Here is a 19,022-nt window from a genome sequence, read left to right as displayed (position 1 = left end):
AAATTTCTGTAAAATGTTGGGGTGGTATGAGTAGGGGCCATTTAGAAAAGAACTGGGTGTGCAGTGTGTGCTTGTAATTCTAGCACAGGGGACCCTCTGGGGCTTGCTGGCCAGACGGCCACCTAATTGACAAGCTCTAGATCCCAGTGGAAAATCCTATCAAACAAGGGTGGTAGCTCTGGAGGGCGGGAGGTAGTCTTTGCCTCCGCACATGCTCACACACAGGTGTAGAGGCACTCACGCTTACACCTCTGCACACAGACAAAGCAAAGCATACAGGTGGCCTCCCTGGACAGTTCTCCTGAAGTTGTTTCTGCTGACTCAAGTGAGGACTACCAAAGATCCCTGCTCCGGCTGAGGCGATGGCTGGCACTGTCGTCACCCCACCACAGCACAGAAGGCACTTCTTGGCCCGTTATTTGGATGGGTGTTGCTGAGCCAGACAGACTCACAGGTGGCTCATGTCAGCACCCCATTATCCCTGCCACCACCACGGCCTCAGCAGCACCCACCTGGGACTAGGCTGGGGTCTCCAAGGCTTTCCTTTACAGGTATACCCCCAAATGCTCTGTTCCTCCAAAAACGTGTCTGTCTACCCTCTCAAGACCACACGGCTCTGGTTAATATGGCCATCCTCACTAACCTAGTGGCTCTCCACCTTCCTAACGCTTCGGCCCTTTCAGTTCCTCATGTTGTGGTGACCCCTAACCATAAAATGATTTTGTTGCTAGCTCTCAGCTGTAATTTTGCTGCTGCTATAAATCAAAATGTAAATATGTGATATGCAGCGTATCTGATATGTGACCCCTTGGGGGGGGTCACAGCCACAGGTTGAGAACCTCTTCCCTAAACAAACCTGTTGATCTCTGCTGCCTTCTCTTCAGAGATTGACAAACTAGAACAGATAATCTTAGAAAAGAAGAGAAAAGAAAAGAAAAGAACAAGCAGAGGACTCCTGTTTTTCAGCTTCAGAATCCACTCCGGGCACAGGAGCCCACACCTGCACTTCGGCGCTCCAGAAGGCGGAAGACGAGAGCAAGAAGTGCACCGGCAAGGGGTCACATCCAGACTAGAGCCATACTCGAGCGCCACAGGGCTTCACAAGGCATCCCCACCATGTGTGGTGCTCTGAACGAGGATGGCCCCGTTTGCTCATAGATCTCAATGCTTAGTCTCCAGGGACTGGCACTATTTGAAGGGACTACAAGGTGTGGCAATGTTGGAAAAGCGTGTCACTGGGGGTGAGCTGTGAGGTTTCAAAAGGTCAAAGTGTATGTCTCTCTCCCCCTTCTCTCTCTGCCTGTGGATCAGGACAAAGCTCTCAGCTGGCTCTCCAGCACCATTTCTACCCGTGTGGCGCCATGCTTCCCACCAGGATGATAATGGACTACACTTCCAAAACTGTAAGCCCTCAGTTAAATGCTTTCCTTTATAAGAGCTGTCATGGTCGCGGTGTCTCTGCACAACAACAGAACACTGACTAAGACACTACTCAAAGAAAGTAGACTTTTCACATTACACTGTGATGTCCAGAAGATCACATGACAAAATGACATCTGAACCTTACCATATCACATACAAAATTAACTCCAAACAGATGTGGCTACTGCAGACTGTGAACACACCAGGCTGAAGCGGGAGGATCACCTTGACCTCTGGACAAGCCTGAGCTGCAGGCTGTCTCAGAGCAAAACCAGCACCACAGACCTGAATGTGCGACCCTCATTATCCTAGCCTGGCCAGGGACTCACTACGATGTCCAGGCTGGCCAGGGACTCACTACGATGTCTAGCCTGGCCAGGAACTCACTACGATGTCTAGCCTGGCCAGGGACTCACTACGATGTCTAGCCTGGCCAGGGACTCACTACGATGTCTAGCCTGGCCAGGGACTCACTACGATGTCTAGCCTGGCCAGGGACTCACTACGGTGTCTAGCCTGGCCAGGGACTCACTACGGTGTCTAGGCTGGCCAGGGACTCACTACGGTGTCTAGCCTGGCCAGGGACTCACTACGATGCCTAGGCTGGCCAGGGACTCACTACGGTGTCTAGCCTGGCCAGGAACTCACTACGATGTCTAGGCTGGCCATGGACTTGGGATTTTCCATGCCCAGGCTGAACCTATAAAACCTTAAACATAAAGGTTAAGAATTAACTCTGCTGGGTGTGGTGGCACACACCTTAAATCCCAGCACTCAGGAGACAGAAGTATGGCACAGCGTGCAGGCAGGCAGAACACCCACATATATAAAAATAAAAGTTAAAAACTTATAAATGAAAAATGGTGTAGCCACCATGAAAAGTGATCGGGCAAAGTCCCTCAAACGTTTAAACAGTTGACAAATGACCCAGTAACTCCACTCGGGGCTACATACCCAAGATGTGAAAAACACAGTGACACAAAAGCCTGTATTCACAGCGCAATATTCTAGACCCAAACTGTATAAACAACCAGAGTTTCCATTAACTGACAAAGGAATGAATAAAATGTGGTATAATTACACAATAAAGCATTATTTGGATATTACGTGGTATGCTATTATTATAGAAAGGAACAAAGCACTAACACATGTTCTAACATGAATGAACTTTGAAAACATCAAACCAAATTAAAGACGACAGTCAAAAAGAATGTGAGTCTGTTCATAACAGGGAAACCCATGTATGAACAGAAGCATTAGTGGTAGGACATCGAGGGCAGAAAGCGAAGTTAAAGCTTTTCAAGATGACAGAAATGTGCTAAACATGACTGTTGGAATGGCTGTGCATCTCTGTGAATTTGCTAACCACTACTAAATGGAACAGGTGAATTTGCATGAAAGCAGGAGTTCAACCAAGCTTTTTTGTTGTTGGTTCTTCGAGACAGAGTCTCTCTGTGTAGCCTAGAATGTCCTGGACAGCTTGTAGGTCAGGCTGGGCTCAAACTCAGAGATCTGCCTACCTCTGCCTCTCCTTTCAAGTGCTGGAATTAAAGGTGTGTGCCACCACTGCCCAGCTCAACCAAGCTTTTTAAAAAAGTCTGAATCCCAAGTGGTAATGATTCATGCTTTCTTTTTTTTTTGTTTTAGTTTTGTTTTTTTTTTTTTTTTTTTTTTTTTTTTGGACAGGGTTTCTCTGTTTAACTCTGGCTGTCCAGGAACTCACTCTGTAGATCAGGCTAGCCTCAAACTCAGAGATCTTCCTGCCTCTGCCTCCTCGGTTACTAGGATTATAGCTGAGGCTGGCCTTGAACTCTGGATCCTCCTGCCTAGACCTCCTGCTACACCAGATGAAAATGACTTTTAAAAACATGGATATATACAAACATTTTTAAAGACAGCTATAACTAATCCCTTCAGAGTACTTTAAAAAAAAAAACATTTATCCAAATAATCCTTCTACTTTATGAATTACCACTAATATTCAGCATGTCTGGCTACTCTGAGTATACTATACAATCCTTTGAATATTTTCTGTACTAGAGAGTCTGGAATTGATTTTTTAATAACCAAAAATTTACTGAGCTAAACCTTATAAAAATTAGCATGTTTTACATTAAATACAATTTTTAAATTCTCAAATCTGTTCCTAGGCTGTACCTTGTTTATGTCACTTTGAGAGACTTGGTAATTATAGGACATTTATTAGTTCACTGTGTGTATCCTGCTAGCATATAATTTACACAATCCACTGTCCCATGACCAGCATTGAAACCAGAACCTCTCAGAGGTGCCAACTGTAAAGAGATCAGTGGACTCTGTTACCGCTAAGGACACTCCTTTCCATGAGCTGAAAGAGACTAGGATTCAAACACTGGATTCACCAGAGCCTCACCCAAATCCACACTGACGAGAACTCTGCTGCAAAGAACTGGGTCAGGCCATTAAGATGTTGGAAATATTTCTGTCCGTACTGTCTAAAAGTGTTTCTACCAGACCATAACGGATGGTGGTTGACTGAAACTTCAAATGGTCCCTTCCATCCGGCGCTCAAGGAGCGTCCATTACCAAGCCAAGGCCAGCGCCGCATGGAGCGTACCGGGTCAACAGTAGGCAGCACGTCTTTCTTCGCCAGGCCGTCCACCTCATCCTCGTCCGTGCTGTACTCCTCCATCGTCTCGCCGCTGACGAAGTGGATGACCCTCCTGGGGACTTTCTTCTTCTTCCCTAGGACTCCCAGCTCGACATTCTCAAAGCCTCTCTCATTATTCATCTATATCAAAATTAAGGAAATGAGTTTTGAATGAGTCTTTCATTGTACATCTAACAGGTGTTTGTTTTGTTTTAAAGATCAAAACAACTAGGAAAATCTTTAAGCAATTAAAAAAAAATTATATATACCTCAGGAATCCTAAATCCAAAGTCCTTTCAGGGCCAAGAAGGTGCCCAAAATCGATGAATCTCCACAGGGGTGAAGGGTTCCTGGGGAGAATGCATGGCACAACTAACGGCATTTAAGATGGAAGAAGCTTCTTTTTCGGATTTCTTTGTATGTGGACAAGTGTTTCGCCTGTATAACATGTGTGTGCACCACATGTGTGCCTGGCAGGTGGAAGCCAGAAGACAACTGAAGTGCCATCCATCGATTTTTTAAGACAGGATCTCTATTGGCCCTGAACTCCAAAGAGAGCAGCCAGGCTGGCCAGCACGCCCAGGACCCGCCTGTCTTGGCCTCACGTCCTTGTGAGGGAAATCAAGCTGTCATACTTGTCCTACCTAAGACATAAAGACTAGCACAAATTTACTGTTAATCCTAATTTTTTTTCCAAAAAAAAAAAAAAAAAAAAAAGCTAGCCATGGTGGCACACATCTTTAATCCCAGCACTCAAGAGGCAGAGGCAGACCTCTGAGTTCCAGGCCAGCCTGACATACAGAGGAGTCTAGGACAGCCAAGGCGCTATTACACAGAAAAGCCCTGTCTCGAAAAAACAAATACAAAAACAAAACAAAACAAAAATCTAAAAAAGAGGTCTACAACATGATTCCTGTTTTTTTTGTTTGTTTGTTTGTTTTCAGTACTAAAACTACATAAATATAAAACCATATCTTGAGTATGTGGTAATTTCCAGTGGCATTTGACTTGTTCTAATTATCAGATTTCATGTAAACCATTTTAGACAGCTGTGGTAGTACAAGCCTATAATATCAGCATTTAGGAGGAAGAGCCAGAAGGATCAGTAATTCAAGACCAGCCTCCACTACACAGTAAATTTGAGGCCAGCTTGAGCTAAGTGAGATCCTATCTTAAAACTGATATAAAAAAAAGGCAGAATTCAGAGAGGGCTTAGCACTTGGTGTTCTTAGAGGGTCTAGACTTGGTTCCAGTATACACATGATGGCTCACAGCCACCTAAACCCCAGATCCAGGGAGTCTGACACCTTCTGGCCTCTGTGGGCACCAAGCACACATGGTACACAGACATACACGCAGCAAAACATAATAACAAAAGTTGGCCATTGTTGTTGACATGGTAAATCTCAAATTTTAGGCCTAGCATTTTAAGCAAAGCTTGTGTAAAGGCCAAGCAGTAATTATCTCAGGTTTTACAGCCCAGAAATCAGTGGTTCTCAAGCTGTGGGTTGTGACCCCTTTGAGGGTCTCATATCAGATATCCTGCATATCAGAGATTACATTATAACAGTAGCAAAACTACAGTCATGAAGTAGCAACAAAATAACTTTATAGTTGGGGGTCACTAGGACATGAGGAACATATGAAAGGGTCGAAACCATTAGGAAAGCTGAGGACCACTTGCTGAGCCAGTGTCTTTAGTACATGACCTCTGCCATGCAGGCAGGGATGAGAAACCACTTACAGACACTGTATAATGAAGGCAAGTGGCTGGATTCCAATAAAACTTAGCATAAAATGGATGAACGCCTGGACCTGGCTCTTGGCTTACGGCTTGTGAACCAGACTCGACAGTAACAAGTCTATGAGAGACAATTCATGACATGAGTGCACTGACACCCCAAACTTCTGAAATGGGGCAGTGAACAGAGGCAAAAACAACTAAAAACATAACTTGGTACAAAAAGCTCAACAATTATAAATAAAAACTATGGGCTGGAGAGATGGCTCAGTGGTTCAGAGCACTGTCTGCTCTTCCAAAGGACTTGGGTTCAATTCCCAGTACCCACATGGCAGCTCACAACTGTCTGTAACTCCAGTTCCACGGATTCTGACACCTTCACACCAATGCACAAAAAGAATAAAGTTAAATAAATTATTAAAAAAATAAGTAAAAACTATTTTATTAAAACATAATTTTCTAATACCAGCCAAGTAAGAAATGTAATGTCCATTAACATTAAGCTATATTTTATGGTTAACTAGACTCTAAATCTTGAGTCTCGGGAGCTGAGGGTTTTTTGTTGTTTTGTTTTTGAGACAGGATCAGTCTCTTCTTCCTTTCTTTTCTCCCTCTCTTTGTATGTAGTCCTGGCTGTCCTAGAACTCGTGGTGTACACCAGGTTGGCCTTAACTCACAGGATTCTCCTGCCTCTGCCTCCTGGCTGCTGGAATTAAAGGTGTGCGCTGCCACACCCAGCTACAAGATCTGTTGTTAATAGATATCATCTTCTGTGGATGCCCACACACTCAGGCATTCTTTTCAAATAAACACAACACCTGGAATTATTCTGTCACGACCCTCGACCAGGTTGTTCAGCAACACAGAGGAGGTAGTAGCATATCCTTTGGCCAACAGTTCCCAGCACACTGTAACAGTGGAACCTCTGCCTAGTCACAGAAGTGCTGAGTAAATAGAGAGAGAGGAAACTGAGCTCTTCAGCAGTACTGAGGCTGAGATTCTGTTAAGAGTCTACTCAGAACAGAGTCTGCATAAGATGTCTCATGGGATCCTAGGTGGCTAGTAGAGGCCTAACTAGGAACACGCTGGAGTCTGTCTACTCCTTGCCTGCATGGTACTTCAGCGTGGCCTCTTCTTTCTTTTCTTTCTTTCTATAGCCAAGGCTAGTTCATAATTCAATATGTAGCCTAAGCTAGCCTCAGATTCACAGCAATCCTGCCTCAGATTCCCAAATGCTAGGATTACAGGTGTCAGTGCCCACACCTGGATGGAGTTTCTCTATCTGTTCAACAGTGTGAGAAAGAATTTAAGATGTCAGCGGTCTCTCCCCCCACCCCCCAGATCTCCACTGACTTCTTACAGACCTCTTCCTCAAACTGGGCAAACCCCTAGAGAGCTCTAGGTGTTTCCCCCTCAGGAATGTAACTTACAAAACTGGTAAATTCCAATAGTCTCAATGATGTGAGTTTGTGTTAACAAGGAAGCAGTGGAATGGATACGCAGAAATACTTCGACATTTGTGAAATGGGAACTCAGAGAAAAGGCCATGGGGTATTCCTGTGGGGTTTACCTTTTTATCTACAGCCTTTGCTGTTTAAATATTTATTTTTTAAAATTATGCTATAAAAACTGGGGCTGGAGAGAGGACTTAGCACGTAAGAGCACTGGCTCACTGCTGTGCTCCTGAAGGGGCAGTGGAAGCCAGCTGGCACCAGTGAGAATCTCCCCTCAACCACTTCATTTGCAACACTGTCGCCCACCCAGGTTGACCTCACTCACACCTCAAGCCTCCTAAGTGCTGGAATTACAAGTGTGACGTACTATTTCCAGCCTGAACTCTTCACATGCTACTCCCCCTACATAAATAGAAGGGGCGGGGTAAGGGTCCATAGAGACTGATATGGAGAGCAGATCTTGTTAGCACATTACAGCTTAGACTTATAAGTGATATAATCACATTCACATCATAATTTAGGAACCTGTAGTTTTGGAGAAGCGTCTGACCAACATTCAACTATTTATTTTAAAAATTGAAGCAACTGAAAAAGCACATTTCTTACAAGAGATAGAATTCAAAGTTTTTAATAACCAAAATAATATATACTCCTGAAGTAAGTTTTAAAGCAATTTCTTTTAACTAGCGACGACTGAGACAACCACCACCAGTCACTAGCCGCTAATTTGGATTACAATGTATCTGGTCACAACTGTATCCCGGATTTGGGAGAGTATGAAGAGAATGAAGGCTGGAGGTGAAAGCCGAACACCTGAGCTGTCCTACAATTGCTCTCTCAAACACACCATAATCCCAATTAGAAATAAAATTTTAAAAGAGAATGTAAAACACTTCATTAGTGACTGTTTAATAATTTATTTAATTTTATTTTCGGTGCACTGGTACAAAGGTATCAGAATCCCTGGAACTGGAGTTATAGACAGTTGTGAGCTGCCATGTGGTTGCTGGGAACTGAACCTGGGTCCTCTGGAGGAGCAGGCAGTGCTCTTAACCACTGAGCCATCTCTCCAGCCCCATTAGTGATTTTTTATTATGTGTTGAAATGTTTCTATAGAAAGGTTTAAACATATGAAGGTTAGTATCACAGGGTGATTTTACTGCCATTCTCTCCTTGTGATTCACAACTGCCATCAGCACATGGGCTGTGCAGGTCACCTCAGCCATGAACTGGGAAGAGCACTCATCTCCACACGTTAATGGAGAATCAGGTGAGCTGCCGACAAGGAGTCTCAGGCAGGGGTCGTCCGGAGCAGGCTACCTCAGCTGATGTGGGGAGCCTACGCCCGGGAGTGAGTCCTGAGTCTGGGCCCGGCCGGGTGGCAGTAGATGGGGCTTGGGGAACAGGGCATGTTCATGATGCATTCGCTAACGCCCGGCCCCTGCCACCGCAAGGCCGACCGCGCAGACCGGGCAGCCCCGGGCCGCAGCCCCGGCTTTCGGCCACTTTAAGGACAGCCTTTCCGGGACACGCCTGTTTTCCCTCGCTGGCAACCGGTGGCTGGAGTGTCACCCCGGAAAGCCCGGGCGGCGGAAGCCGCGGCGCCCCGCCTCGGAGCCGCTCCCCGCCGCGGCAAAGGGGGACGGGAAAGGAGCCCCCAGATGTCCAGCGGAGACTTGCACCGGAGGCAGCGCCCGCCCCCGTCGCCAACCTACCTGCTGTCCCGCGTCCCCGAACGCCGCGGCGGCCGCTGCCTCGGCTCCTCCCGCCGCCGCACGGCCCGGGTCACGGTCCATCGTCCGCGCCGGCCCGGGGAGCCGCTCCACAGAGGTGGTCGGAGAAAGGCTCCCGCCCTGACCGCCCGCGCAGCAGCGCCCAGTCGCCCTCCCGGCCGAGGCGCGCCAGGACCGCGCAGCGGGGCGGGGCCTTCGCCGCTTCCGCGGCGGGGGCGTGGCCGCCGCAGGTCCCGCCCATCCGCCCCGGGGCTCACGTGAGCCGCGCCGGGCCTCGTCGCCGCGTGCAGGTGGACACACCGGTTTCCCGGCTCAGGTCGAAGCTGAGAGGAGGTGCGGGCTCGGAAGCTGTAAACGCACCGCTCAGGTTACGGGTTCCAGTTCGCGAAACGCCCTTCAAACAGTCCCCTGGGCTGGGGAATGGAGATTATTTATCGTAGGGCTGTGACTGTAAAGAGAGCGCGGGACCTCCCAAACTTTATTTTTCTTAACATTCAACAAAATTAAAAGAAACCATAACCGCGAAAATCACAAGACTTCTTGGTTTTCTTTTTGAGACAGGTCTCTTGCAGCCCGGGCTGACGTCGAAAACTCCCTTGATTAAGCAGATGACCTTGAATTTAGGATTCTCTAACTCCACTTGCTGTGGCTGGTATCTGAGGACTGCTGAGGTATTAACTTGCATGACTCCGGCATTAACGCTAGTTGGGGCATTTCCTGGTACACAGCTTTTTATTAACATGAGCATCTTCACCAATACAGAGAAAGACAAAAAAATAAAATACAGCCCAGAATAGTGGTTCATATCTGTAACCACAGCACTCCAGAGAAAGGCTGGGGGGCGAGAGGATACCTCCATACATAGTTAGATTGAGGCCAACTTGGGCTACATGATACTGTGTCTCAAATGACGAACTTGTAAAATTACACGGCCCTAAAATAAACAAAATATACCTATTTCCCAGAATACTAAGCGAAATCGCCCACGGGGCTCTCATTTCACGTGCCATTTGTGAGGAAGGGGACACACAGCAAGAGCCCACACCTCATTCTCAGCTTTCCACACGCGTGTATCAGGCTGGCCTCAAGACCAGTATCTTCCTGGCCTCAGCCTTGGGATTATAATTCTGGCTAATTTGATAGATTTAAATGGAATTTTCATGCCAGTCACAATTCAGAAATATCCCCCAAGCTATGACATACTCAGAGTGGTAGCAGCAGGCCCTCAGCCCCTAGCCTCCTTGCCTGATCCTTTTCTACAGTGCACTCATTCTGTTCCTTACTCTCTGCTTAATATCTTGTGCACTTCCTATCCATAAGACAATCTAAAAACAATACCAAAAACCTTTAAGCACAAAGAACAATTCCTTAAAAACCGTCTTCACTTTAAAACTAGTTATAAATACAACCAAAACAACTTGCTTGAGGGAAACAAGTTATAACATCTGATTTGATATGGTAGCATAAACAATGGGTTGAAACAGTCCAAAACATCAAAACCAAATTGTGATAAATTGAAAATAAAGAGCCAGTTGTTAGGTTCTGTGAATTGGGTCTGAAAAGCAACACAGTTTTACACCTGCATGTATTCAAAATCTTTTCCTTCTTTACTGGCATGAGGGGCAATCAACAATCATCATTATTAAAATGTAAATATCTACAAATGCATGCTATTTGGCAAATTAGCAACAAACATTAAATTACAATTTTCACTGCTGAATCAGATTTTCATGGCTTACAAGTACTGCGTTTACTGAAAATTCAAAATGCAAGTTATATTTCAATGAACTGGAAATATTTCTTAAAAAACGGTAGATTTTTAACACACACAGTTGAAAAGCAATTTATTATAAATCAACAACACAAAGCAAAAGGATATTGAAGAAATTCTAGTGGTTTATTTTGAACATTTATAGTCATTTCCAAATTGTCATAACTAAAGTAGGCAACAAAATTACATGCCAAGACATTTGTCCTTTCACATTGTTGTTTAAGGAAACTATAATATAGTAACATGGACAAAAAAAAAAAAAAAAAACACGAACTTGTTCTTGAAACTTAAATGGTTCACACAGAGCTATAAAGGTAAAATTGAATCTACCCACAGTGTAAAAAAATAAAGCTGAACAAAAACTAGAGATCAGGAATATTCACTGAACACGATCTCCTTATGGCTTTTGCAGCTCCATGTATGTGTCTGTGTCTGCATGCATATATTTAGTTGGGGCTATTTTTCAGATTATCCTATCCGTTAAGAAGAAATTCTTCTTAAAATGGATATATTTTCTCAAATATGATACACAAGACTGAGGGCTACAGCTCAGTAGTCGAGCACTTGCCTAGCGACCATCTAGGTTTAATCTTCAGCCCTACGACTGAAAATGGGAATGGGGAAATGCACAAGAAATATAACACGTATTTGCCAATTTTTAGGCATAAAAAACTATTAAACAAAAACAGTGGTTTCATTTATGGAGGCCCTTATCAGGGACTATACGAAGGTCTTTCTTGTATCGATGTTTCTCTCCTAGAGTCACTCTGAAGCAATCACCTTTTACAGGTGATATACAGGTGAACTTGTTCAAGGGCACTAGTAGTAAGTAGAGCCAGCATTCAAACCTCAGAAGTGCCAGGCACAATCTATCTGCACTGCCAGAGGCAGGAGGGTCTTTTGAGCCCAGAAATTCAAGACCAGTCTGGCAATATAGCAAGACCTTCTATGTCTTTCAAGGATTCTATTACTGTCTTTAAAACCAATGTCTTTGCCTCAGGGCAAACTCATACACTATTTCTGTTAACGCAGTAATTACAAAATTTATAAAACCAAGGTATACTTATCAACTAAAGATGCTCCTTCTCCAATTTTTTATCATTTTATCAAAAATGTGCAGCCATTTCTTGTACCATTTGGCAACAACTGAGATTATTCCTTAACTTGCCAGAAAAAAAATAAAGGTTGAAATCATATCTTATTTCCTTTGTGTCTTTTAAGGACAAGCCTCTCTCTCTACCTTTTTGTTTGTTGTTTTGTCTTGCTTTTTTGAGACAGGGTTTCTCTGATTCATAATACTAGCAAAATTACAGTTATGAAGTAGCAATGACAATAATTTTATGGTTAAGGTCATTAGGAAGGTTGAACACTGGCATAGAGCATCTCAAAACAAATAGAGAAACGTGGTAAGGACATAATTTTCCCAATGAAGACTGCTTAAGAAATAATCATAAAGATAAGGGTGAGCTCTTGCTTTATTGTATTATGCTACTGTGATGTAAGCTGGTTTAAAGGAAAAGTGATCCCACAGCTCTTGAGGTAGACACTGGAGACTTATAAAGTGATACCGTCTGATGAATGAGAGACAGGGCTTTTCTGTGTAGCCTTGGCTGTCCTGGATTTGATTTGTAGACCAGGCTGGCCTTGAACTCACAGCGATCTGCCTGCCTCTGCCTCTGTGAGTGCTGGGATCACAGGCGTGCGCCACTGCCTGGGCTCCCTTTCTACTTTTTATGACAGGATCTCACTATGTAGCCTTGGCTGTCTGGATTATGTAGACCAGACTGGCGTAAAATCTGGAGATATACCTGTCTCTGCTTCCTGGGTGCTGGGATTACAGGCATGGACCACCACACCCAGCACCTAATGCCTGTATAAAAAGCAAGCAAGCGCAACTCTTAAAATGTGGATATCAGCAGTCATTTTATGCTTTCCTCACTTGATGCAGTCATGCATTTATCCCTGGAAAGAAGCATGTCTGGGGCAGGAAAGATGATCAACAGTAAAGAGCACATGCTGCTCCCCGAGAAACCTGGTCTCTACACCCAGCTACAGTGAGTTCAGAACGGCCTCTAAGTGTTGTCTCCAGCGCTCCTGGCCTTGGCAGGCACCTGCACTCACTTACACAAACGTACGATTTAGGAAACAAGAATAATCTGAGGACTGCAGAGATGGTTCAGCTGTTAAAAGCAGAGGCTGCTTTTGCAGAGAACCCAGGTTCAATTCCCTGCACCCACATGATAGCTCACAACTGTCTGTAACACCTGTTCCAGGGGATCTGACACCCTCACACAGACATACACACAGTCAAAATACCAATGCACATAAAATAAAAAATTTGAAAAAAAGAAAAAAAAAAGAATCTGGCTCAATAAAAACATACAGGGCTTAAGAAATGGCTCATCAGTTAGGAGCATTGGCTTATCTTCCAAAGGACCCAGGTTCAAATCCTAGCACCCACATGGCAGCTCACAACTGTCTATAACTCCAGTTCCATGTGATTTGACACCCTCATATAGACACACATACAGTAAAACAAATAATGCTCTAAAATAAAAATGCATTATTTTTTTAGAAAATTAAAAAATACACCCACAAGCAGGCTGCTCCACCTTGTTTTCTCTAGGCTGGACAAGCGTTAGGAATGTCAGCCATGCAGCGGTGGCACACACCTTTAGCGCCAGCATTAGGCAGGCAGGTGGCACACACCTTTAGCGCCAGCATTAGGCAGGCAGATCTCTGAATTCACGGCCAGCCTGGTCTACAGAAGAGGTCTACCAGGGCTCCGTAGAGAAACCCTGTCAAAAAAAATCAAGTGTCAGGAATGTCATCTTTTTAATCTTATTATATACGGGTGTCTTGCCTGCAGTGTATGCAGCGCCTGGGGTGGGCAGAAGAGCGTGTTAGGTCGCCTAGAACTAGAGCTGCAAATGGCGGAGAGCTGCCATGTGGGTGCTGGATGCTGGAATTGAACCCATTCTCTGAAGAGCACTCATTATTTCTGAGCCCTCTCTTCAGTCCTGATTGGACACTTTTCTTTTTCTTCCCCCAAGGTCTGATAACTTGTTACTCTTTACTTAATTTAGACTAGATCGGAGAAAAGCCTACATTCCTTGGCAATCTGTTCTGGAGTTTTCCTTCCTTCATTCTCTTGGTGTCTGTAGCTGTTTTCTTTCTTTTCTTTTTTTTTTTTAATTTATTTAACTTTATTCTTTTTGTGCATTGGTGTGAAGGTGTCAGAATTCGTGGAAATGGAGACAGTTGTGAGCTGCCATGTGGGTGCTGGGAATTGAACCCGGGTCCTGTGGAAGAGCAGACAGTGCTCTGAACCACCGAGCCATCTCTCCAGCCCCCTGTAGCTGTTTTCTTAATGCTTTGTTTCTTCAGAGCAATACACTAAGGTTTGTGTTACAGGACATGTAGGATAATGAGATGCTGACTCTTGGGTGGCTGGGGTATTTCTTAATGTCAGACACATTTTTTATCCCTCTTAGCAGGTACTACATACAATTTCTTACCGCTTCTGTTTTTTTTTTAACATTTATGATGCAAACATTGTTGATAAATGCATTGTTTTAGGCTAATAAGAATCTCTTAAGCGAAGTGAATTTAAAAGATAACATGCTCAACTAGAGGAAGAGAGATCAAAGAGTTGTCAAACATAAACACACGCCAGCCTGGCTACCTGGTGCTATGTGCCTTGAATCCTAGCACTTAGAGAGAAAAAAGTAGGTGGAGCCAGCCTGGCCTATAAAGTCAGTTCCAGGACAGCCAGGGTGCTCCACAGAGAAACTGTGTCTCAAAAACCCCAACGAAACCAAACCAAAAGAACTCATCGAAAGGGTCACCTTAGTAAAATAGCCATAATCACACTACCTTACAAAGGTGCAGCCTCGCTCTAAAAGCATAAAATTACCTGGATATCAATAGCCAGCTACAGACTCTAAGTCAGTGAAAGGATTTCGCCCGACACCAGAGATGAGCAACAGTAAGCATCAGAAAAGTTCTTCCGTTTTGCAAAATATTGGGAGAGGCTGGGCAGTAAGGGTGCACATCTTTAATCCCAGCACTCAGGAGGCAGAGGCGGGGAGATCCTTGTGCGTTTGAGGCCAGCTTGGTCTACACTTCCGGGATGGCCAGGGCTACACAGAGAAACCCTGTATCAAAAAAACAAAAATTAAAATGTTGGGAAAAATTAGCACAGAACAGTTAACACACCTCACCTAACTACTACAATATGCCACAGGCAAGAGGTAGAGTTTAAGATAATCTCTTAGCAACTGAGATGCTGACGAATTATACCAGTAATTTTCAGTCCGAAAGCAGGACAGTGAGATGACATCTGATAAAATCCTATACTGTTCAAAACACTGTAATTAAAATTTAAACCAATATGTTAGGGCCTGAAGAATGGCGGAGGGAGACCCACCTGGATTGGGTGCTGCAGTGGTCTGCATGAAAACCCATAGGCCCATATGCTTCAACACCTGACCCCAGTTGGTGGGTGTGTTTAGGAAGGACGAGGAGGGGTAGCACTGCTGGAGGAGGTATCTCCAGGGCAGGCTGAGGTTTCAAAAGCCTCTTCCCATTTGCCATGTGTCACTCTTCCTGCCTCCAATCTGCGGATGGAAATGTGAACTCGCAGCTGCTCATGCCTGTCATGCCTTTGCTCCAGCAAGGAACATGTATGTGGCACAGTACCTCAGGGTACCAACAGCTCTCTAACTGAACTAGAAATTACGCCTGATCCTGGAAACCTAACCAACTACCCAGGATTTAGTGAAGTCATAGATCTTGGAGGAGAATCTACAACTTCCACTTTAGGAAGCCAGCATAACTCTTAATTACATTCCAAATGTTTGTCCTTGTACCCACAGATACAGTCCTAACCCTCATCAAAGAAACTTCTCCTTGCAACAGAGAGAGACCATTAAGGAAGCAACAATCAATCAAAATGCAGAGTTGTGGAACCCAGTCCTAGTGGATACTGCTACAAAACACTCCTGTACCTAAGGCTCAGTGAGTATTTCAAAAGAGGGGCAAGAAGACTCTAAGAGCTGGAGGATCAGGGAGTCTGCTGTGAGACTGTGTATGTATACATATGAAACATACACATACATGTTACAACAAGTAGAGCGTCCATGAATCTGAGAGAGTAAGGGATGGAGTATACGGGAGGGCTTGGAAGGAGGAAAGAAGGGGGAAATTATATAATTCTATTATCTCAAAAAATAAACATTTAAATTTGCTATCTACCCTTTTTAGCTTACTTTGTTGCTACTTAATTTCTAACTTTGTTTTTGTCTTATAATTCTGTAAGCATTCTGTTTAAGCCAGCTAGGGTATTTTGTTTGCATATATTTAAGCAACTTTATAATAAACTTTAGCAGTCCAGTGCTATGCAATATTTAATGCATTTAATGTCTCAAGTTGGGAAAATGCCAGATTCTCAAAAGCTTGAAATAAGATTTTCTGCTTGGTTTGAAATAGGTGGATACACTTCTGGTCCAGACCTTTGAGGTAGGAAGCTACACGCCTTTGATCCGGATCTTGAGGTGGGAAGACACACAGCTTTGATACAGATCTTAAGACTGGGAAACACAGGCCTTTAATTTGGATCTTGAAGGAGGAAGACACACCTTTAACATGGCCATACCTTCTGCTGGAAGTCTATATAAGAACATAGAAAGCTGGGCAGTGGTGGCACACACCTTTAAGCCCAGCACTCTGGAGGCAGATGGATCTCTGCAAGTTCGGGGACAATTTTGTCTACAAAACAAGCTCCAAGACAGCCAGAGCTGCCCAGAGAAACTGTCTCAAAACCAAACCAAACCAAACCAAACAAACAAACAAAAAAACACATAAAAGGAAGCTTTTGTTCTTTGTCTGCTTGCCCTCACCTTGCTAGCACATCCATTTCTTTATTGGCCCCACTGGAACCTACTTATTTGGAATTCTAGCATATGTAAAAGACCAACTTAGCTGTGTGTATTTGTGTGTGTAGAAGAGTCTAGAGTCTCTGTGACTCTAGAGAACCCTTACTAATACACTGAACAAGGGGCATCCTTATCTTTAACTGTCCTTTTCTTGCCACTGTTTAGTTTCTGAAAAATAAAAGTTTGAATCAGACAAAAAATATCAAAACTCATGCAGAAGGCATTCAGGATGTTATGGCCAAAGGTTCATCTCATTTACCTTTATTAAGTCAAAGCAAAATACCCAGAAAACAGAAATCACTAACATGTATACCCAGAAAATGTAGTGTGCAAAGTATAATCAACATTGTCTCTGGTTTCAGATCTCTATAGCGGTATCTTGCTATACCACTTTTGCAGAACACAAAATATGCAATTTTTCCATGGATACATACAATGCCCAGCAGGTAAATCTTAGTCCTCTACTAAACAATTATTAGCTATAATATCTCTATCTAAAACAAAAACAAAAAACTGTACCTAAGCAAAAAAAAAAAAAAAAAAAAAAAAAAAAAATGCAGTTGCATTCTTTTTGTTATAGTTTTGGTTTTTGAGACAGAGTCTACATAAGTTAGGCTGCCCCCAATTCATGATCTTTCTGTCTCAACCTCCTAATCTAAGCGCTACCATGACCAACTGAACTGCATTATTTATGAGAATACTTTTCGAAGAATGGTAACTTTACAGATTCCTGCATTCAGGAGGCTGAAGCAGGAGACTTGTCGTTAGTTCCAGACCAGACTGATCCCAAAAACCAACAAAAGGTAGACAGGCTATCAGTGTAGTCCCAGTACTTCCACAGCAAGATGGAAGGTTAAAACTAAAGAAAACCCAGACTCCTGAAGGCCAGCTAGCCTGGCTATACAGAAGCCAACAAGAGAGCCTGTTTTAAACAATGTCAAAGGCAAGGATGTGCACCTGAGGTTGCTTGACTTCCAATTATATGTACCCTGGCATGGGCAGGAATACACACACCACACACACACACACGCATGCACACACATGCTTTTTTTTTTTTTTTTTTAAACTGTGGCCAATGACCAATGTCATAGCTCAGTGGGTAAAAGCACTGGTGCCAAGTGTGCCTGAGCTGTCTCCAATCCCTGGATCCACATGGTGAAATGAGAGAAATGACTTCTCAAGTTGTCCTCTGGAACCCAACATGGTGACCCAGGCTTTTAATCCCAGCACTTAGGAGGCAGAGGCAGGCGGATCTCTGTGATTTTGAGGCCAGCCTGGTCTACAGAGTGAGCTCAGGACCACCAGAGCTACACAGTGGGAACTTATCTCAAAAACAAAACCAAAAAAAGTTGTTCTCTGACCTCCATACATATGCTATGGCACAAGTACACCCACAAAGACACACACAACAAGAGTTACCAATGACCCAACCAACTTTGTCATGGCCTTATTAGTAAGACATAAAATCAAGGCCTAATAATTTATTATTACTTTCCTATTAGCAAATTTATGTATTATCTATTATCAAAACAGATCATTTTCAATAGCATGTAAGAAACACAAAATGGCTTTAAAAACAATCAAGGACCAAGAGATTCCAAAAACATGTAAAAAATTTAAGTTTGATACAAAACATCATACACTATTAACTGTAACCAAATTCTTGATTTTAATTTAAATGGCAAAAGTTTTTGTAATAATTATTTTATTCTAAAATAAATAACATTTCCTAATATTCATGATTAAATTATTCTACCTTATCTCAATTCAAATGTATCTGCTGGCATTTTGTTTACTTTCTGGGTGGTACACTGACAATGTTAAACCATAAAGAAAGTTAACGACCCTTTAACTTATCACTTGAACTTTATTTTGTAGCACTTTTTCTTCAGTATCATGTAATTTACTGATCATGACTGTTTATAAATGTATGCTTGGCCTTTGAGACAATTAAAAAACCTTTAAGTACTAAATTTTACAACATGATTTGTTTAACTTAAGAAGTGTTATGACGGTGAAAATTTATAGATTTAAAGCAGAAATTATGACTTCCGCAGAAAACCAGGCACTCCTCCCAAACATCAAATCAGGGAAGAAAGACAAGGAAAGGGTAAGACAAAAGAATGAGGGCAAGACAGGCAAGGAAATTCTTCTTCCCCATTTGCAAAAGGGAGGGAAACTCTGAGGTCTCAGTAGATAACATAATCAACCACGTCAGTTTATATTAAGGCAGTGTCTTTACATGTTATTGAATCCCATCATGCCTTTCATATTGCCAGCAGCACCTTGTTGAAACTGCCTCATCATTGACTGAAGTCCTGCCATGCCACCTAGAG

At 43.4% G+C, this 19,022-nt stretch overlaps 1 protein-coding gene across 3 annotated transcripts in view; it reads right to left on the bottom strand.

The window, feature by feature from the left end:
* LOC110559683 (signal recognition particle subunit SRP54) overlaps positions 1-19,022 on the bottom strand; it is a 66,585-nt gene that overhangs the window by 6,081 nt on the left and 41,482 nt on the right. The window contains exons 1-2 of one of the 3 annotated variants that reach the window (XM_021655238.2): positions 8,962-9,185; positions 4,019-4,192 (exon numbers count right to left, since the gene is read on the bottom strand). The exons of 1 other annotated variant lie outside the window; for it this stretch is intronic. In XM_021655238.2, coding sequence (XP_021510913.1) covers positions 4,019-4,192; positions 8,962-9,042 — 255 coding nt within the window. In that variant the 5' untranslated portion in view covers positions 9,043-9,185. Of the gene's footprint in view, positions 1-4,018; positions 4,193-8,961; positions 9,186-16,918; positions 19,017-19,022 lie in introns of those variants that run through there. One more of the 3 variants, XM_021655236.2, reaches the window with a different exon arrangement.

The sequence above is a fragment of the Meriones unguiculatus genome, chromosome 7, assembly GCF_030254825.1.
Source record: "Meriones unguiculatus strain TT.TT164.6M chromosome 7, Bangor_MerUng_6.1, whole genome shotgun sequence".
NCBI classification, from domain to species: Eukaryota; Metazoa; Chordata; class Mammalia; order Rodentia; family Muridae; genus Meriones; species Meriones unguiculatus.
The sequence above is the reverse complement of the archived record's forward strand: the minus strand, read 5'-3'. Positions and strand labels throughout refer to the sequence as shown.